This window comes from Sebastes fasciatus, chromosome 5 (genome assembly GCF_043250625.1).
Source record: "Sebastes fasciatus isolate fSebFas1 chromosome 5, fSebFas1.pri, whole genome shotgun sequence".
Taxonomy (NCBI): Eukaryota; Metazoa; Chordata; class Actinopteri; order Perciformes; family Sebastidae; genus Sebastes; species Sebastes fasciatus.
The window spans coordinates 7,856,426-7,879,039 of NC_133799.1; the positions used below are offsets into that span (position 1 = coordinate 7,856,426).

Sequence of the window (22,614 nt, forward strand, 5' to 3'; positions counted from 1 at the left end):
TGAATGTGGGCACAGCAAAAGATATGAGAGGGGCTGTAAAACCTTTTACTGCCATTTAATTTACACAGCTTAGGGGCAAAACCCAGGCCAAGCTGAAATGATGTGAACACTGTGACCAAAGCACGCCTTTTACCAGAAAGTTGTTCTTCTTGATTAGAAGTGCAGCTCCAAATTTCCGTTCAGTAATGCTCTTACCTCATTGACCTGTTTCTTGTCTAGATGGAAGACCTGCCCAGAGCTGGTGGAGGCGATCTCCTCGTAAACCTTGTAGCCAGTATGAGTCCTGTCATCACAGTCTCCTGTCAGCACAAACACCACCTAAACACATACATATATAAAAATGTGACCCTTTTACCTATAAACCTGTATACAATATACTATATATTACTTTAATATCCAAACCTGTGACTGTTTCTGCTGAATGAGCTGCAGGACTTCATTGGTCAGCTTGTAATCTTTGGAACGGGCGTCTGTGAAGACGTAAATAAAGGATCCCGGCAAGGAGATCTCCAAGGCAATCTTTATGGCGCCAATGCTCATCTCCGGACAGTCCCCACCTCCCTGACAAAGAGAAGGTTATCATCAGCAAATGGCTGCATGTGCGAGTATGTTGGCGTTTGTGAGCCACCAACACATTTATTAGTTATTAGTGTTAGTTATAGTACGCAGTCTAAGGTAATACATGGTAGGGCTGCCCCTTGAAAGTCGAATCATCTGTCGGTGACCCCTCAGTCGAATTGAAATTCTTCAAGTCGAGCCATCGTTTTCTGTTGTTTTTTTTTTCAGTCAGTGTGCATTACAATATATTTCTATATCCTAACGGAGTGAGCATGCTTGCTAAGAAAAATCACGGGAATACACAGTGTTTTCCACAGTTGGTTGAAGGCTGTAGATATGAATGGCGATGACACGGCAAAAAAGTCACACCCACAAAGCATGGAAAACAAGACGGGGTCCATGTTTCAAGACGGGTCGGGTGTAACTAATAAAGAGGCCACAGAGTGTATGTAATATAGAATTATCAATGCAATTCAGGGCTTTGAGCACATGGATAAATTTAGCATTACAACTAGAAGGCACAAGCCAACACATAACGATTCTCTTGCAAACTTGCAAAACTCTCTAATGGTTTGTTCACATTTCCCTTCCAGTTTCGATTTTTACGTAAAATTGCATTTGAGTGAATGCTTGTAGTTCAGCAGCATTTGTGATAGTCCGTGATGTTGGACTTTTCAATTAGCAATACATAAATAGCACCAAAGTTATGTCTTGGAAAAAATGTAATGTCTAGTGGTAGAACACATCCATGAAGTTTTTCGCTTTTAAAAGATATGCTGCTGAAAATAGACAAAGGTGTGAGGCGATCTTGTTCCAACCACACTGACAGCCGCAACTAACATAGTTAAAGAAAATGTGTGACTGTGAGTGTTCAATCTGTCTCTCTCATCCATTATTCTGTCTGTCTCTCTGTCTAGTTGGTGGGGTCAAAGACAAATGTCCTCTGCAGCATTCCAACAGACACATTTTTCTCAGTCTGAGGGGTTCAATAGTTAGCTAGGATGCATCACCCCCCAAGAGTAACATCTGGAATGGAGTGACCCATGATTTTAGGCCAAGGGGGGGCGGAAGGTGAAGAGACAGGAATCCTCTGTCTCTCCCAAACTCCAACATCTCCCCTCTGGACAAAAATCCACTTCCCCATTGCCCTCAACACTAAGCCTGATGAAATATGAAGTGTTGCCTAATATCTTGACTCTTGAACACAATGGCGTTCATGTCAGAAGAATTTCAATTTCAAGAAAAATGTCAACTCCAAAGAGTATCTTTTCCGTGCACTCTGGCCAAAACCTCTTCAGGGGTTGTGCAGGTGAAGAGGTGAGGGGAGGAAAAACAGACTCAGGAATGAAGCATCGAGTGAGAGGAAACTGGATCTCTTCCATTCTACACACAACAGGCTTGCACACCAGATTAACTGGAGCACATGCCAAGGATGCACTGACACTTGCCAAAATCCTTTTCTTCAAAGGACAGACCTCTGAATGCTACTTATCTCTGTCCATGTCTGTCCATCTCTCTGTCATACTTGAGGCGTACCAGCTTTGCAGTTTTTCTGCTTTGCAATAGGGTTTCTGCACAACTTCCTTTCTCTCTCCAAGTGATTACAGAAAGATTTGAACTTAGCATAATTCTGTTTAGCTGTCTAGACCTTGGTATGTTTTTGTTTATACATTTGTTTGTAATGGTGCAGGAAGGCAAATAGACATGGGAATGCAGAAGGGTTTTTCCATTTGCCACAGTAAGGTCAACATATGACCAAAGTCTTCAGTGTTAGAACCCGTAGCTATCATTATATGAATGAGGAAATCCCACTAAAACTAGGAACAGTGATCACAAGTCTCTAGTAAGTAAGACAAATAAATCATTGTTTGAAACTTCTTTCATCATCCAATGTAGACTGACCAATCGGGCTTGGTCTTAATCCGCTAACGATCCTACCCAGACGTCTGGTACGACCACAGTCTTTTATCAAGGCCAGATGATGTTATGCTACTGCTATAGCATCCAGGCTACTGCTGCTGTTTACTTGGTTTGATGAACGTGATTTCTGAACCCACCTGAACGTACAGCTCTCTCAGCTCATACTGGAACTTCTTGGGGTCTGTTGTGATTGTTACCGGTCCAATCTCTGCAAAGAAACAACAGAAAGAGTCTCTGTGGTTAATAAGGCCACAGGCTTAAGTCTGCATCAGATGAATAACTGAAAGAATTTTTTGTATCCTAAATTCTTGTCTTTAGCCAAATATTGCTTTTGGCAGATGTGTACGGATGTCCAGATTAAAATGTCACAATATGAACTGCAGTGAGGATAAACTTCAGGAAAGGAGATACATTTCACTAACAGAGAAAGGAAGAGAAGGAAATGTGAGAAAGATACTTGAAGACAGACAGATGATAAAGGGAAAACATGAGAGGAATGACCAGGAAGGTTGGAATTATAGTCTTAAAATATTTCTCAAGACAGATATAATGATGATGAAGGTCTGTACTGATAAGACACGTGAGCTCCAATTCGTTCTGTCACTTACAACATTTACATGCACACTAATATTCCACTATTATTCAGATTATGACAATATTCAGAATTTGATACGGGTCACGTAAACAGCATATTCAGTTTGGATATTCATAATTAGGCCTTATTGTGAATGGAGCATTTTCCGATTAAGACTTTTGGGATATGCCGATATTATTCTGGTTTTAGGAGCATTCTTTGGACATGTATACAGCGCATTCAGGATATGCGTCTCAATTGGGGTTTTCACGGCAGTTTGCGCCACACAGCCTCTTGCCTGTTTATGCCCAGGTCTGTGCGTTGTACACAAACCAACTAGCCAACACTTTACAGAGATGCATGCCCAAAGAAAAACCCACATTTCTCGTCGGAAAGAGAATCACACCTACTTTTAAACATTATGAAAGACTTGGATATCAACAGGTTTTTGGATATGGGCAAATATCGCTACACTAACATTTTCAAGAAGGTGGTTAAAGAAATGAAAGAGAGGTTTTCAAACAAGTTCAGCACCAGTTACGTTAATCAGAGTATGCACGGCTGCATATAAACGGGTTATTAGTGGAATATTCATTTTTATTAGCTATGTAAACACCTGAGTAGGAATATTGTCTTTTTCGGAATAATGGCAAATATCGAAATATGTAAACGTGGTCACTGATGCACCAAAGCTGATATCATCTACATGTCGTGCACCAGAATTTAGGCTAGATATACTGGACGATAGAGCATACAATGGTGCTAAGTGATTAATCGACTAATTGTACCAATCCTCCCAACCATTCCTTGAGTTATTGGCTCTTCTTTGGTTGTGGGCAAAATACTTTTTCATTCAGTTATTGTTATGTTCTTGAGTCAATGTCTGCTTTGGATTTGGCCAAAGTTGGGCCATCATTCACTGGACCATGAAAATAGAGCACCACCTCTACATAGGGACAACATGGCCTGTGCTCTGTTCTTCTGCCAGTGTTGGTAGTCAGTGCTGTTTCTCAGGTTACTTTGTTCTATCCGTTAATGAGCTGCTAAGCCCCTTCTTGAGTCAAACTGTGTGACTTCAGCCACTGCAGCTGTGCTGTGGAATGAGCCTGATGAGGGGCTGCAAAAAGCACACACACGTAGGCACATACACACACACACACACACACACACACACACACACACACACACACACACACACTGCAGTTTTGCACATGCAAGCAGATTGGAAAACAAGGTTTCCCTTGTTGAAGAGAGGGCAATTACATAGGATCCCTGACTTTTGAAAAAGGATACAGTTTGAACTGTTTTACAACAGTCTTAAACTTGTTGAGACTTTAACATACTTATAATCGATAACTTTCTATTCTCCTTCTGTCTCAACTGGTTTTTTTAAGCAAAACATTTAAGGTTGTAGAGTTTGACTTAACTTTACCATGAACCAGAAGCATTTTCTTTTCTTTTCTTTGCAATCAGCATCACCTTACTATTTCTTCTTGAAAAGCACTCCACGAGCACTTTCAATGTCTATAATAAAACACAAAGAAGCAAGAAGCCTTTTTCCCAATGACCCAGATTTTGGCATCCTTGTAAATCCTCAAGGTGGAGAGGGAAGGAACATTTGCAGCGATCAGAAACGCATTTTAAAACTAACATGGAAATGTGTCTGGCTGCTCTGAACGGAACATGGATCTCGAGCCAAACTTTTCAGAGATGGAAAAGCTGACATCTCTTTCCTTATGGGAGAAGTTCCCATGGCTGTTGTAAGTATTCTTTAGACCATTTGGGCAACGGTGATCCTAACCACAGCCATCGTCTTTGCACCAGCACTGTGGAAAACCATAGCTAATACTCATGACCTCTAAACAGTCCACTAGAACTGTTGGGGGTTAAGTGCCGTGCCCAAGAGCACCTCATGAATAGTGGTTGAGGGAAGGGAAACCATCACCGCTTAATTTTCAAAAAACACATTTTCCCTGCAGGTCTGGAGACTTAAGCCAATGGTTCCTTGCACAAAATATCAGAACCCTTTTAGGTAGATGGACACATTCCTTTTGGATAACTCAAAGAAACAAAGCTATTTTCATCATTTACCGAGTGAATATTATAAATAAAACAAGTTTGAGGACATAGGATGCTAATTCCACATACACAACTGCAAATATAGAGCTCAACAGTGAGGTTACGGAAGTGAAAATCCCATTCAATCGCAGATTTGATTATTAGCCATAATGTTGTAATGATATCAACCTTGTTTTAAGAAAAACATGTTTTATTCGCAATGTCATGGAGAAGTACTACACTACCCACAATCAGTTTAACAGCGACGTCTCTGATTGGTGGAGCTCGCTGTTACCATTGGAAATGTGTACCCTACCAGCGAGTAACGGTACGTGCTTGTACACGCTTGTACATGCTGCTCCGTGGTCTGCTCCCGGATTTCAAACCGGGCCAACATGGCGGCTCGAAACGTTCTCTTATATTGCGAAAACAGTTCACCGAAATGTGTTTGAGGCGAGAAATAAGGCATGCAGTTGCTGAATCTGTCTTCATTTTAGATTGACAACAGTTAGTTTAAATGTTTTTTGGGAGTTTCCAGAGGTGGCAAGTCGCCATTCGCAATGGTTTATGGGATGAGTAGTTCCTTCACTCTTTAAATAATTATGTACACAGTCTATTACCTTTGCCTTTTTCACGTTTTCCAATGTTTTTTTTGCTCTGAATCAAAAGTTTTATGGTCACAATTCATCTCGAAGCCGTTCAAAAAGTGGGCGGTCACTGTTGAGCTCTATAAGGGAAATCTTAATGCAGTCTTCTGGCTGCCACACAGGAAATATTTTTAATGCTTTCTCTGTGATGACAACAAGGAACACATAAGTGGCATGAAATGGCTGAGAGAATGAACTCAGAGTGAAAGAATGCTCTAAAGTCTGACAAGAAGGAACAACAAAGGAGAGAAAATGACGTGCATCTCATCCTGTTTTTTTCATTAATCTATTGTGGAAGTTGTTGACACAAGCAGACTTGAAATAAACGATCAAAGCAAATTACTCCACCTTGATATTCTTAGAGCATTCATCTGTGATGCCGACTGTAAAAGCATGCATCTGCACATCACGTGCGAGATTAAACACGCACAGAAAGTCTAATGGGATGGAACAAACTGGGCAACTGTCCAATGGCAAACTCTGTTTCACCTCCACTGACATTCAGGCTTAAAGTAATTTGCTGGGAATCACTCACGCATTCAATGTGGAGTGAGTTTTTCTTTCCTTACAACATCAGCAGCAAGGAATTCCAAGGCCAATGCACTGAAAGGTCACAGCCGTTAATGTCTTCCAACCAAATAAATTCAGAATTTTGGCAGTAATACATAAGACAGGAGAGCTTCACAAGCCGTTACAGTGCATGACAGACAATTGAAAGAGGCATCGTACTGACATTTCGTCAAAGTTGTGACCATGACATGGTGTGGCACTTTTGGAAAGTTATGCTCTTTAAATGCTCTGTGCCTCCAAGACCTTGTGCCACAGTGGGGAGAGTTTATATAGCCGTGGCAGTGATCACATTTACCGTAATTTTTTCATTCCTGAAGGCACAGACCAGGATGTTCCGAACTCACAATTACTGGTTTATAAAAGCCTAATGACAAAGCTCCAGAAAGCCAGTGCTGTGAACAAACAGCGACCTGAGGAACCCTTAAACTGAACCTTCTGTTCATCAATACCAGCAGCAACACAGTCACAAAGGGCTGTGTTCTTTTTTCCTATCAACAGGCACCGGTTCATTCATGGTTCAGGATTTTTATTAACAAAATGGGCCCAATGGGCCCAGTTTTTCAAACTGATTTAATGAGCCACTGTATGTTTATGTTATTTACTCAAATACTGGTCAGGTATAGGAGGTTCTATCGCTCTCCCCGTCCAACAAAACCCAACAGGTTACACAACATGTAGCTGTTACAGCATTTAACAGCAACAGAGGCCATATACACACACTGCTTTCTGTCATTGTGCTGACTCAGGGTAAAATCTGCCAGAATGAGAGTGGCTGTCATCCTGAGGGGTCAGCTATGAGGCATAATTCACTTAATCAGCCCCACTGAGAAAACACATGTGAAACAGCACACAGTGCTATTAGGGTAGCGGTGCCTCAATGAGGAAAGCGTCCAGCGCTTTACATACCGCATACAAAAGAGCAAACGTGTCTCCAGACACATATGTGAGGTAAGGCACGCAAGTCTATTTACACTCTTTACTTATAAATGAACACACAGACACAAACAAATGTGCTGTGGATAAAAGGTCAAAAACATAGTGCTCTGTAATTACCTCAGTATGAGCAGCCATCCTTCTTAATAGAGTGCACACATGTGTTATGTCTCTCTTGGGAAAAGGCAACAAAACTAAATAGGTCCGAGTACACTGCATGCAAACAACAATGTTCAATACTTAATTGTTAACATTCTTTATTTCGTAATTGTTGACTCTACTTTTCTTCCATTATTTTTTAACTATTAACTTTATTACATTACTGTGAGGAACTTTTAACTGGTTATGAAGCAAGAAGATTGGCTATTTCTATATAGTTATTCTTAATGCCTGTCATCGGGTCCAATTCCATGCTAAATCAGACAAAACAATTTACGGCACGTAGCAGGTTCACCAAAACCTCCTTCAGCTTAGATTCCAGCAGCGACCAACCCGCCACAGACAGACCCAGATGCGCCTTCGCTGCCGTCTTCGACCTGCTGTCAGAGCTCCGCGTACGGCAGCAGCGGCTCCTCTTCCGGCCAGGAGCAGAGCTTCGCTTTTGCCGTATTGCTGGGCCCGCTGGAGGGAAGGGAGGCACAGGAGAACCAGAACCAGGCGTGCGCGGCACAGACTGCCAAACCCTGCCGCAGTAAAATAAGAACTTTTTTAAAGGGATTCTGGCGCTTGGAAACACAACGCTTTCGTCCACAGGGACCGCCAAAACCACACAAAATGCAATTTCCTTGGAGTAATTTTAACTAACTATTTATTACAAAATGTTCTTTTTAATTCCTCTTCCTTTTTTCTTGCCTTTTTGATGGAGGTATAAATCCGTAATTTAATTTGCTCAAATTGGCCAGCTGTACTCAGACACGGCAATGAAATCAGCTTGAAAGATTTTCCAAAACAGGAAACCGCTGTCTCGTGAAAAATATATTATTTCTAACCAAGTTCAAATGTGTAGCCTGTTTAAAATGGGAAAGCACAGTGATCCCACTCACCAGATAATAATCTCCACTTATGTCAAATGCAGTGGTTATTTCTGGTGTTGACAGTGACACAACCATGTCCTCACTGCTCCAGAACAATAACCACACTTGTAATGGTGGCATATCAAAAATGTGTTCTTTCATCACACTGAGCCCAACTCATACACATTTTATTATTCTTTTCCTCTTTTAGCAGCATGAGGTTTGAGAAGAATTCATCAAATAAAGTACTCAAATGAAACTTAACAGAAAAGCTATTTTCTCCGTAATGCATCAAAGAGTGTCAATGTTCTCATAACTGTCAACATAAAAAGATCACATTTTGGCTTAACTGACTACATTCAAAATCTCTCCTTTTACTCCGTCCTCTGGATTGGATTCAAAGTTTATCAGTCACCAGGCTGCTCAGTCCCTTATCACAGTGCCTCCCTATGTGTCTCCCTCCTTTCTTCCTTACCCGTGCTCTTTGAAACTGCCTCTTTTACCCTGCCTGACTTCCCCAGCTGCCATCTAATGACTGAGGTTTATCCCGGAGCGGCAGAGCTGACGACAAGCTTGATTTCAAACCACCACAAACTGAACTTGTGATGGAAACTTCTCCCCATAACCAACAGAGAGAGCGAGCAGGACCACCAGGCAGCTAAACTCTGCTAGCTGCGGCGCAGCCTCTCTCGTTTCACTTCATTCGACGCAATTGGATGTGTCTTGGGACGATGCGCCACAAAACCACAGATCTCTAATAATGGCACTCATGGGTTCAAATGATCACACACAGCCTTTCGCACATAAACATAGAGTGAAACCCAACTGATGCACACACCACACACAGGCATGTAATCCCTCCCAGATGCATGGCCTGATGGGGAGCGTGTTGCAGAGACAGATGACAGCTTTGAACCCTCCACCAGGCATCCGTCTGACTTGATAACTGGTGTCGGAGACAGAACACAGAGGAGGACACAACCCGAGGGGAAGTCTTAATTAAGTGTGTGCCACATGTAAGTGTGAATTTATGATGGTCAATTATGGGGATGTGTGGTTCTATGGTGCGGCCATTCAGTGTGTATATACTTGTGCATATTACTCTATGTGTGTGTTAAAAGCATAAACTGTATATAAGAGGTGGACGTAGTCACCATGACATCACCCATTGGTTTGTGGATTGCCGTTTTGGAGCCTCGAGTTTGGCATTTTGGCCGGCATCATCTTGGTTTTTGCCCATCGCCACACGAGAAGGTTGAGCTAAGTACAACCGAACGCTGAATAATAAACTGCATCCCTGCGTCCTAAAGCATCCCCTGCTTTATGGTCTATTTGACTCTAAATGGGACCATAATTTACTAAATGAATATCATGCTGTATTGAAGAAGACTTGAAACTATCGATTGAGACCATAAACTCATGTTTACAATGTTTACTGAGGTAATAAATCAAGTGAGAAGTAGGCTCATTTTCTCATAGACTTCTATACAATCAGACTACTTTTTGCAACCAGAGGAGTCGCCCCCTGCTGGCTGTTACAAAGAATGCAAATTTAAGGCACTTCCTCATTGGCTTCACTTTTCAGACCCAGAGGTCGCCAAATAAGACAATGAAATGCTGAATAAAGAAATGCTGCTCTATCAACTATAGTAAATGTAGCCTAATTTTTTGTCCCCTATCTTTCCTGTAACTGTCCTCTTTCCAGGAAAGAAGATATAGCATTAAATTAATCAGAAAAAACATCTGAGATAATGGTTTAAATCAGTTTTTAAAGTTAAGTCAACATGGTACTGTTAATTTTATATGCCAAATAGTATATAATGATCTGAAAAGTTCAATATGTAAGGGTGTGCAGTGAGCCAGTCATTGTTGGGAAATAAACCCCGACAGGTCTCGCATCGCCCTGAAGGAGTTTATTTCACAGCTACTTACTTAAGAAATCAATAATTTGACACAAAAATGGTCCGCCAGAGTCCAACATCAGAACTGCGCCCATAGCAACGGTCTGTTATACATAGCGACTGATATAAAGAAATAACAGACCGTAGAACGCCATGATTGACCAATCAGAATTGACTATTCAACAAAGACTTGTAATAACTAATGTTAACTGTTGAGACGTGCTCTTGGTGAGGTGTGCTCCACTTGTTTAAGTTCAAACTAACATTATATTACTTTGTAAAATGATATTCTCCTGTAACTGAACGGTTTTGACCTGTGTATACATGTAAACCTACATCATCCTTTTTAATGTTCCTGACTCACTAAAATGATCTGAGAATGTAGTGGTCGACTAAAGATTGCATAATAACATCAACATCTGCGCGCTATTATCGCTTTGTGATCTTCATAAAAATTATCTAGACGTCATAAATGCATAATAGGCAGTAAAGTTGAGGAATTTAATAATGATTTCAACTTGTTACTGCATAGTTTTAATGCTCCATTTACATCTTGTCTGGGAAAAGGTGGGGTCAGAGGAAATGATCATAGTGGGTCCAACAAAGATGTCTTTACTTGAGGATCCATATAAACATTATCACATGTTGGCAGTCAAAGCGTTTAGTTTGATTCTCACCACAAGCTTTATATGACTGAATGTGACGTGTGGAATGGCAAATTTATACGAAGAAAAACATAAAAGAGAGAGTTGAATGTAATCTTGTCTGTGTGGTTGGGCGACCGCCTAGACTGTGTCTGAATGCCAGCCACAATAGAAGAATGCCGACAAATGTCTAAGGAGGAATACGTAAGTAAGTGAATAATTTATTGCTCCAAACAGGCAAGAAGCGTTACTGTCCGCTTTATTGTCTTCATGAAGAATATGTCCAATCTTTGCCATATATACATTATGAGAGATGTTGAGAAAGATTTGTTTCATGTTGGGACATAAAATTCATGTATTATTTGTCCAGGCTGTATGTATAGAGTTTGCACAGTGTAAGAATACGTATTCAAAACAAATATCTTGAGTATGTCGTATGCTGAACAGATCATTAGGTCCCCAATTCATCCCCAATTCAACAAATCATTTTACCGACTCACGATTACTCAACTGACTTCTCTGACAATAGACACTTTGCAACCACCAATTAGGTGTCTGATGTCTAACATGATCTCTTGCCAGTGATATTGTCTCAGACATCTAAGAGCAAATGGTGCACACATAAACAATGCTGCGTAAAAGTGGAAGAGTTCTGGTCTGATTTATGATCATTGGTGTCAGAAATGTGTGATCAACTCTCGGCTCAGCACCTCCCCACCTTTTACATATAGGCACTAACTTCTCTCAACTCATTGACCTAAACATCGATTGATAGTGGCGTTTCTGAGTCAAGCTGTTAAATCATGGTCATAAGTCCTGGTGACACCTTTGCATCGCTGAAACAACATTTTACAAAACCAAACTGCTTACAAAACTGACCCCAACCCTGATGGGTTGTGTTGTGCAACATCTGCCTTACCCATAATGCCTCACAGCAAAGAGACAGGACAGATGCTCATTTTATTGCCTTGACAACATATTATGGATGAGAAGGAGGGCTGGAGAAGAGGATGAAAAAGACAAAGCTGTAGCTTAGAGAGGCATCAAAGAGTGTTAAGCCTCTAAATGCCTCTCACTGAAAGGGCAAAAACTGTCAGGGGCAGCAAACACATAGAGACCAGTGTGACGTTTCTACATATGGTCTCCATTGTAGAAAAACCCTGAGACTTGGCTGGTTCACTCTCAGGAAAGAAATGGCTTTTACAATTAAATTAAATGTGGCCTTTTAATTGCATTAATTTGCCTCAAATTAAGTAAAAGGCTTTAAAATAAATTACAACAACCTCAAGATTACAACCACAAAACTGTAAAGCTCATGATTAAGTATTTTATGGGTGATGGTGTAACCCCAGAGAGCTCAAAAGAGACTGGGTGGTGTTTTCTGTTTTGTGTGCGTCTTTTGTTTTACTGAGGAAATTCTAATTGTGCATGCTGAGCAGATCAGCACTGCCGACCACACACAGATGCACACTCAAATGTCTGAGGCAGTGATTTCCAACCAATTAAAAATGGAAAAATAGATTATTTTAGCCTTTTGAGGTTTCCAGGACAGTTGACCATGAGCTCAGCATGTGCTTGTCATCAGCTTGACACAGAATACTAGGTTCATCAAAACAAGCTCAGGTTTCAGACACAATGATAATATATTTATAGGGAATGTGTACATTATTTTGTTACGTTTCAGGGCTTTATGGTGTGCCCAGAGAGTTTTGGAACATGGAAAGTGTGCTATGGGAAAGAAAATGTTGGGAAAACCCTGTTCTGAGGTGGCCTTTGTGATACATGACTTCCCCCAACACATGCCCGTCAGAGACAGGGTGCAGAGGGCACTGACAGCCTGACCTTCAGCCTTGCCGCCTGTAAATCAGATTCCCAAAACACTTGTCTGGTTCAGACACATTTGCCACAATTAAAAACCACCCAGGCCTTCATGTCAGTCAAACTTCTCAGATGCCTAGTTGTTTCATTTCTACTCCTATCTCTTCCTTCTATCTTCATGTCCTCTCCTCTGGTGCAGACACATGGACATGTCACCAGTTGTGCAGCCTTTCAGTAAATGGGAAATAAATAAGACAACGAGAGGACCTAAAAAAGGAAAAGAATACGCCTGCAAAAAGCAATTGTGACGAGGCTAATGCATCAAGCACAACACACAGGTACAATGTTTTCTTGCATACCCAGAGAGAAATTTTGATCATGATTACACAAAGCATCGCAGAGGTTGGTCTCACTGAAAACACTGCCAGCAAGTCGAAACTGATGAGTCTTCTTCCACAGTGACCCATCTAGTACATACTGTCACTGAAAACATCCTGCTCATGTATCGGTGTAAACCTATAGTCCTGCGATAATAAGATAATTCCACTTTTACAAGGATGTAATGCCCTGCTTAGTCTCTTTCAGTATAGTAAAGCTGGCCCAGTAGACAGAATTTAATTAACGCAATAATTTACTTTTTTGGCAACAGCACTGACATATCACCTTAAAAAAGTGGTAAGCAAACATATTTACATATCCAACAGACGCAGAACAACATTTGTATTCATTTGGAGTTTGTTTCTCTGGCCAACTGACATATGTAAGTCCAATATTCACACTCCTTTTACCTCTGTTTTGCTCTCAACTGACTGCTGAGGGAAATATCTGGCTCTTTAGAGAACAATGCTTCACTATGTTCACCACCTCATCTGTAACTTGTCTGCCATTAAAACCAAAAGAAAGCGCTGAAAGACACTAAAAAGCTCTGTAACACTATTCAAATCTGTACCAGAAAAGGAAATTAAAGTATGGCCACAAAAACAAGAGCTGTACTCCTGCTGTTCCGCAGATTCACAATGTTCATGACATGTGTTCGAGGATCATCTGGCTCAAATAAATGCCTTCATGTGGTGAAGACACAATAACTCAAAAAATGTGTCCTCTCTCTGTTTCTATGGGAAGAAGCTCATCCCTCCAGTATCAATGTTTTGAGAGTAAATGTCACTCTGAACACACCAGCCAAGCTGCTGAGACCTTACATGTGTTTCAACTAAAATGTACATAAACAGCTTACACAGTAAAGAAAATGAGGTCATGCCATACCAAACCATGGGATATGTTCAACTCTGGCACCAGATCTATACAGACGTAAATGTAATGCCTTCCAAATGAGTCCTCCAGACCCCGAGAGCATGACGTAAAACAATGGAATCAAATGAATCTGTGCAAAAAAAATCCTTTATTGGAAAAATACCTCCTTAATAATAATGTCTAGACATCGATCCATAGAGTCTAAACTGACTATAAAAACACTGATTTGAGGAAAGCCCTCCTTAAAGGGGCAACAGTAAAAGTGCTGAGGTCCTTGCTTATTATTATTATGAGTAATAAAGCACAGAAAATGCTGACTGGCAAATACTAACATACAACAAGTGTACGTATGTCTACAGCCGGTAAAGCTGGCAATCAGCAGCTGGAAACTATCCACTAGGGATTTTGAAAGACTGGTTTGGGACCCAAACTTTTTTTGGAGAGCCATAAAAATGGGTTATTCATAACTATATTTGACGTGTTATGTGACCCAAACCTTCTCTAGCCACAGCAATGGACAGAACAAACTGTAAGAACAGCATTTAAAAGGTGCTCCCCCACCAAGCAGTGGCCGCTGTTATCAAAGTCACCTGACTGACTTGCCTCGGGTGTTGAGCTTTCCTAGATAAATGGACTTGCTAATGCTGTGGACACATGGTAAGCGTTAGGGATAGGTCAGTTAAACATGTCTACCGCTGAACAGGGAAAACGCATCTTAGACATGCAGCAAAATCTACGTTTGTGACACAGCCTTCGAAAGAACTTGTCATCTAAAATAACACTGATATATCTATTTTGATGCAGCTTTAAATGATCCTGGCACATAATCAACTTCCTCAGTCTGGGGAGATGAAAACATATTTACTTTTATTGCATAAACTCTTCCTATTCTTTCAACTCACTCCCAGCCATAAATCATAATGTCTTCACCCCTACAGCTACGTGTCATCTAAGGTTCCTGGTCTGTTTCTCCTTTCACTTTTTCAATACTGCAACCTGTCCAACGTTCACGCCTCCACACTCAGACAGTTACCCGAAAGATGCTGGAACACGAACAAAAAACGAGGAACAAAAGGTCAAGAGGATATTGATGAGAGCCCAGAAAGTGATGTCAAAGAGCCCTGAAGGTCACGACCAAGGCACAGAAACCCTCAGGACGAGGCTCAGAATTCAAGAGAGGTTGAAAAACAAATTCGAAGCCTGGAGGGAAACAAAACCCAACATGGTGGACAGCACAAAGTACCAGAGACATTTGGCACATGGGTCAACAACAGCATCCAAAGGTCACCTACCTGTGACTTTTCTAAACACCTCAGAATCTCTAAATACATCCATTTGTAAACAGGGAAGAGAACGGACAACGTTTAAAGTGTCCCTATAGCAGCCCTCAGGTATGTGCTGCTTTCAATGATGAAAGGGAGCACCGAATACAAAGCTAAATAGAGTTGAAACTATTGCGCCAAGAGCACCTCGGGGCACTTCAGAAGGTGCATGTACAGTCCTAAAAATTAAAGGTAATTTTAATATTCCAGGGCCGGTCTAATAAAACATGAAACACACAGACACACATTGTAGTCTGCCACACTCCTCTCTCCTCCTCTAATTCTCCAAAAACCTCCACCTCTCTCTTTGGGCATTCCTGCCTAATAGCATCATTACTGACTGTGTCCAGCTAAACGCAGAGCTCCTTGTAATCTCACACGGGCGGGGCGCCTCAGACAAAACAACTGCTGCTCTGGAAAGAAGGAAACAAAGGGGAAAAGGCGATGGTGGAAAAGAACGCTGACCACCAACAAAGGGAGCTCTGAGGTAAGTGCCTTTGATCATGCGGAGGAGGTCGAAGCTATCCCGTCATCTCCTCTCATCACTCCACGCCCAGAGCTTTGGTCCATCTCCTTCTAACTAAAGTTAACTGGCTGGAAAAGGGTAGCAAGGCAGGCCATCACCGAGCCAATCTACAGAACTCATAGCTGGAACACAAACACAACAGAAGCAAAAGACTGGAAAGTCAAAATCTGAGTCTGATCTTCAAGTTGATGTTAGGCAGACGTCACTCAGTAAGCCAGTCAGTCAGTCTATGACTCAGCATCTCTCTGTTGGGCTTGTGCTTTTCCTTGAACACATCCAGTGCAGTCAGACAGGACAAAAGATATGTTTCTGTTTTAGCTCTGTTCTCCGACACACTGGATTTGAAATGAAACAATTACTAGTGCTGACTTTTTTTAAAAATGACGGTATTGGGGGGCTCGGGTCCAGATGGTAACCCAGAAATTGCAAAAACTTGCAAAAACTGCATCACGAAAAGCATCACGAGACATGCTTTTAAATGACCTATTAAAAACCTTAACCATTTAAGGTCAATACCTAAACTTTAAGATATAATATGCAAGAATTAACTAAAAAACAATGTATGGGCTGATACAAAAATAATCCTTCAATCATCACTTATGCCCCACTAGAAGTGTGTGGTGTTGTCTGTTTCTGCAGAGACCCTGCAACCTTCTGCCTGTATTTTCTCTTTTCTTTTTGTTTTAATTTACTCTGAACGCTTCTAAGCGTCTGCAAAGCAGCCTTTGGCCCCTCCAATAACAGAGTGCAGAGTGTGCATCCCGTTCAGCCCATTCAGGTGGTCAAATGCCGCCGCTGTGTCACACCCCTCGGCTTCTGATACCGAGGCACAAGTCAAAGCGGCCGTATTTCACGGATATGAACGAGTTTTGTTATGTGCACATGCCCAGTGATCCCCCTGCTCCTCTCTGTGCTGTGAGTGCAGCTATGATCGGTGTGTGTCTGTAGTTTGACGAGAGCAGCGCTGAGCCACACACACGGACTTCGGCTGCATTCATTCAAAATCTGGCAACTCAGCACCTTCCTGCAGGATTATGTGGAGTGGTGTAGAGTTAGTTGTGTGTTTATTTGTGCTTTTAGAACATAACCACCGGGAAACAATCAGGAAAAATAACGTTTTATTTCTCAGATTCACTGCTTTGTTCTCACTAGAGGCGCTCTCTCTCTCAGTCACTCCATAGCTCGCTAACCATCGCTGCTTTCTCTCTCTCCCTCTCGGCTAGTTGAGGTGTGGAGGTGTGGCCAACTGTGAATGCAGTGTGTTTACAAACAGGAACCGACAATGGTTACATATTATACCTTTAACCATCTTGTGCATGCGGAGATGATAAAGTAGACATGATTTCAGCTTCTCTCTCAAGCTCTATTTATAATTCGTCACAGTTCACACAACTATTTCCGTCACTTATTGCATGCACAAACATTTGCAACACTATGAATGCCTTCCAGGACACAGGTCCAAAAGTGGACTCAATGACAGCAGCAACAACCACTTTTAAACTAGTATACCTCTATCATTAGCTTTAAGGGTGTATAGGACAATGCAGAAGAACAAAAACCCTGAACATAAAGACAAGACAATCACTCAAGGCAAAACAAGCAAATGATTGAAGATGGCACAATATCAGGACATCTGTGATTGAGGGAGATTGCATCCTCTGTTATGTCCGAAATTCCATACTAACATGCTATTTAGTACGCTAAAATGGTACGTGAGATATTTTAGTATGTCTGAAACCTTAGTATGAAACTAATAGTACATGAATTGCATACTATTTCCGTGGAAATATTAAAATATGTAATGTGTAGCTCTCTAACGTGAACTCCGACAATGCTTCAGTTTAAGTGTAAGTATAAGATTTCACTTTGCTAGGCGTAATACAACTTTTATATTAGTTCAGACTGATTCTGAGGAATCATCGTTTGGTCACAAGAGGTTGGTACGGGTTACCATGGTTACACGTCTCCAACCGGCAAGGAGGCTCTCAGGAAATGACGTGGTAATTACAGTTCAGTGTGTCCGAAAAGATACATACTACTGTTTATTCACACAAAAGTATGTTGAACAATATTACACATATTTAGTATATAGTGCATAGTATACAATTTCGGACGCAGCTGTGGAAATGGTCCAAAACTTTACTGAATGCAAAGGCTTTGCAACTAAATATTAAATATTCTGACTTTATTTAAGTTCTTGTTAACTTGTCCTTTCCTATCTGACATTTAAAATTGGAGGACTACACTGCTAAGCTAAAATGTGCCACTTTTGATGTGGATGCAAACACCCTTCATTAAAGCACCGAGTCAGAACATTAACCTTCCACTCATTGTTCCATTTTACATCTGTTATGTGGGAGTGCAAAGCTCACACAACAAAATGTCATTGACCCAAGGCACTGGGTTCTGACTCATCTCAAACTCAGTTAATTTAACACTGACACGAGCATGTGCGAGACAAACACACTCTCACAGCAAGGTAGTATTTACAAGGACAAGCATGTGTGTGTAAGGACGTCAGCAGAGTCCTGAAGAACGTAGGAGCTCAGAGGAGACAGAGGAAATAAATCTGTGGACACATGCAGACACATGCAGACTCATGCTGTCTTTTTATTTCACTTCAACTCCTTAGAGCACACAAGTCACACCTTGTAGAGTGTTTTTTTATATGGTTAATTAGAAAACTGCACAATTTAACATTAATTCTGGGATCATGCCGTGCTCGGTAATGGTATGAGTGCCGTGAAATAAAAGTTTATTTGGTAGTAAATTCTCAAATAAATGTTCAATGAGTCCAGAGAGTCTGCTTGCAATACACCTTTGACTCCTCAGCCTAAAAGCTCGGATTCCTTAATGACAGATTAGTCATCGCTCTCTGGACTGTAGCTACAGAATAGAGATGTTCATGTTCACAGCTGTTATTTGAACCATCCAGGACGGTATTTTACAGTGGATTCTCTCATAAAGTGAATGTTATTTTCAAAAGAATCCAGGGTATGAAATGAAAACACAACAGGGTGGCCAAAAATTCAACCCTGAGTAGAAAGCAACACGCACACAACTTGCTTTGTCTCCTTTGTGGTGCAGGAAATTTATCATTCCCCTGGAGATCCAATTCCAAAGAAAAAACTAAATTCCTGCACACACATATCACCTCTGGATTGATTTATTTTAAAAAGAGTTAACATTTCAGTCACCAGGACCTTTCTCAGGACGTATCAACAATCCAAAAATTCACCCCTACCACTGTTTCATTGGAGTGTTTTCAGACTGTAGTGCCTCAGTAAAAGGACTTGTGAAGTATCCCACTCGTGCTTTCTCTCTTTCTCTCCCTGCAGGATGGAGGAAAAGGGGGGGGGAAGCTTCCTGACTGATCTTCCCACACAAGCCTGACCCCAATATCCAGGCATCCTCCTGACACTCTCGCTCCACACACACACAGGCCGAGAGATACACAAACACACTCTCCACTGTTTACCGTGTCAGATTGCAGTGTAAATAAAGGGGAAGCTCCGGCCTCTGATTTAAAAGGAGCCAAATCAAACAAGAGGGACTGCGTTATCGCACTGGGTCGGATGGAAAGCCAGAAGAGAAAATGGATCTGTGTCAGAATGAACCCTAAATAAAGAATCTTATGAAAACAGATCCGATTCTCCCCGAGGGTCTGGGATATTGTCGGAGAAGGACAAAAAGTGGGGCAAGGGCAGAACAACATTTGGGGAAATGTTCAGCGACCCCCTGACTCGCAGTGTGCTGTGCTAATCATTCCTCTATTCCCCTGGGGGGGTTTCGGAAAACACATTCTGACATCCTCGTAAACATTTTAAGAAGCGTCACTTGGTGGTGAGGGACAAACACAAAGACAAAGAAAAGTCAACAACGGATTTCTCAATCAAACAGTTGTGGCTTCAGTTTACTGTAAGAGGAGATTTGCATCGTGACTTCCTAGTGACAGTAGTAGGAACATTTGCTAGAAATTAAGCCTGGATTCTACTGTTGCTTTGTCCAAGATACACAATGCATCACAGTTCTTTTATCATCTGCTAATGATCTCAAATGTACCCCCCCCCCCCCCCCCCCCCCCCCCACCCTCCTTCTGAAGCACACAATAATGAATCAATCATTTGTTACACTTGTGTATACTGAGCATATTTCTTCCTTGAATATAATTATTATTCTAGGCACGATTGAGGAGTTGAGCTTCATAAGAATTTGTGACATGCTGAAATTTAGCAGAGGAGAGAGCAAACATCTGGAAAAGGAATCTGCCTCTTCGCCACACAGTTCACCTCTGTCCATGCATCTTGGGCTTTCTCTCTACAGTTGCTAAGTGTATTCAAGTTAAACTGAGTATATTTAAAACACAGTGAGGGGGGATCATCATGTAAGATGATTTAGGACTTTTTGGGTGTGCTGGCAGGATATTATACAAATACTATAAAATGGAGAGTCTATGGTAAGAAATGATTGGAGCAGGTTGTACCCTAAAATGCTTAAAGGCCACCAGTGAGTGCAACACACACTGATTTTCCCTCTCTCATTTCTGCCGCTACCTCTCTCTGTTCACGCTTATGAGGTCTATCTACAGAGATGTTTCCCCTTTACTCTTGCTGTTGATGGATTGATTTTTGCAGGTGGACATCTAACACGTCTCACCTCCAATTCAGCACACAAACGCCCCCATGACATGATATCACAGCAGCCTTTGATGGTGCTTTTGCAAGCAGGTATAAGTGACCTCTCCTCCCTCTCAGAAAATAGTAATTACAGGGACTTAAACATGCTTACACAAAGTCTCTTCATCAGCAAAACTTTCAAACATCAACTTCAGTAATGTGGTTGTGATGGTAAAGATGAATTTGACTTGGAAAAAGTGATATAACTAATGCAAGTCACTACATTGAACAGTGCATCTGCGCCTCTGATCTAAGCCAGGCTCACTGTTAAATTACCCAATGATATATATTATCTTGGCATTATTAGCTGTTGAGAATGAGAGAGCACCCAGGGGTGATGATAATCATCAAGCTGCATCGCAAACCTAAAGCCACACACTAACCCTGGCGGAATGCTAATGATAGTGACCGCCAGGCTGAACATCTGTGTGCGGAGACAAAATCCCCCCAGAGTCCCTCCTCTGGAGGTGTGAGGAGCATTAGGCACTCAAAGGGCGGATTGTGAGCAAACTATCACATTTCTCACTTTTCTGTGTGCCTTTTTTTTCTTTTGATACTTTATTTTTTATTGCTTTTCCATAACAGAAAGATAACATACACATAGAACAATAAAACAAAACAGAAAACTTGAAAGGATATAGATTGCCCTGTCTCTACAAAGCCTTGTCGTCGACATGTAAACATTGTCCATTTCTCCCACTTTTCCTCACATTGCTCCTCTTGTGTTCTTATCCTATGGGTTAACAGTTCCATATCATATATTTCATTCACAACTTTCAGCCATCCATCTTGTGTAGGTGGTTCTGCCTTACACCATCTCTTCGTAATGGCCTTCTCACAGGCCGCCAACAACACTTTCAGCAGGTATCTGTCTTCTCTTAACACAGTATTTCCAGTCATATTACCGAAATACAGTACTGATACAGTACTACGACTTGGGTATATCATAGCCCAGAATTTTGCAAATAACCTGATGAACATTTCCCCAAAACTGTGCAACTTCAGGGCAAAGCCAAAATATATGTGAATGATCTACATTTATGGCCCCACATCTTCTCCAGCATGGTTGTGCTACAGACAAGTATTTGTTTGTAATTTGGGGTGTTATAAAAAAATCTAATTACATTCTTCCAACAGTGTTCTCTCCATGTACGTGAAGATGTTGAAAACTGTTGTGTTCTCCAGATATGTAACCATTCATCTTCTGTGATAGTGACACCTAGTTCTTTTTCCCATTTCAGCTTTACATACACTGTAAACAATTGCTGTTAATTTACAGCAGGATTTCAACAGTATTAACCTGTTATTGCTAAAAACAGTGCTTTACTGTTAATACAAAAGAAAACCTGTTAATTACGCTCATAGGCCGTTTTTTAACTGAACTATAATGCATTCTTAAAAAACAGCACTTTACTGCTGATCAACTGTCTAAAGTATCATCAGTAACAGTTTCATGCAGTATTTGTTTAATTCTGGGACCTGATCTGCTCATGTGAGGCTTGTACATTGTACATGATTGTAAAATCAGTGAATTAGCTTTATTGTTCTTCACTCACATGTTGTTCTGGTTTGCATTCTGTGCTTGTAGCCAGCTATAGACAGACATTTTGGGAAAAGTGTCAACAAGTCTATTATAGCCTTTTTCCTAACAAGTGCCTTTAATTGTATTTAGTGTGACTATTCCTATGTCTGTACCCTGCTAAGTCTATTCATCTAGGCCAAAAATAATGTTTATTAAAAAGTATGTAAAAAATACAACCTAAATAGTGCATTAAAACAAATCAGTAAGATAATGGAAAAGAAAGGTGCCATATAATGTATCTTTAAACAGTAAATTAACTGTAAAATACTGTGAAATTAATACAAAAAAGCAGTTCACCTGTATTTTTCATAAACAGTACAAAGCTGTAAATTTCAGCGACAGTATAATAATGTTAATTTTACAGTAACATAAAGGCAACCCTGCTGCCAGCTCTTTACTGTTATTTTACTGGGGAATTCTTAACAGTGTACGATGTTATATTGCCCCTTCTCTCCTTTAGGCACTGATATAATTTCTGTGTGCTTTTGTTGTCACAACAGAGACCAAACACAAAATAATCCCCAAAAGTGTGCAGACATTTTTACAAAAAAAAAAGCAAAAAATGTCATGCATAAAAAAAGTGATGCGTAAAAAGAGACTTTCGCTCCACATGCTTTCATC

At 41.0% G+C, this 22,614-nt stretch overlaps 1 protein-coding gene across 2 annotated transcripts in view; it reads right to left on the bottom strand.

The window, feature by feature from the left end:
- Positions 1 to 22,614, bottom strand: part of hmcn1 (hemicentin 1) — a 93,901-nt gene that overhangs the window by 70,739 nt on the left and 548 nt on the right. For both annotated transcript variants that reach the window (XM_074634866.1, XM_074634865.1), the window contains exons 2-4: positions 2,616 to 2,686; positions 403 to 561; positions 196 to 318 (exon numbers count right to left, since the gene is read on the bottom strand). In XM_074634866.1, coding sequence (XP_074490967.1) covers positions 196 to 318; positions 403 to 561; positions 2,616 to 2,686 — 353 coding nt within the window. The remainder of the gene's footprint in view (positions 1 to 195; positions 319 to 402; positions 562 to 2,615; positions 2,687 to 22,614) is intronic.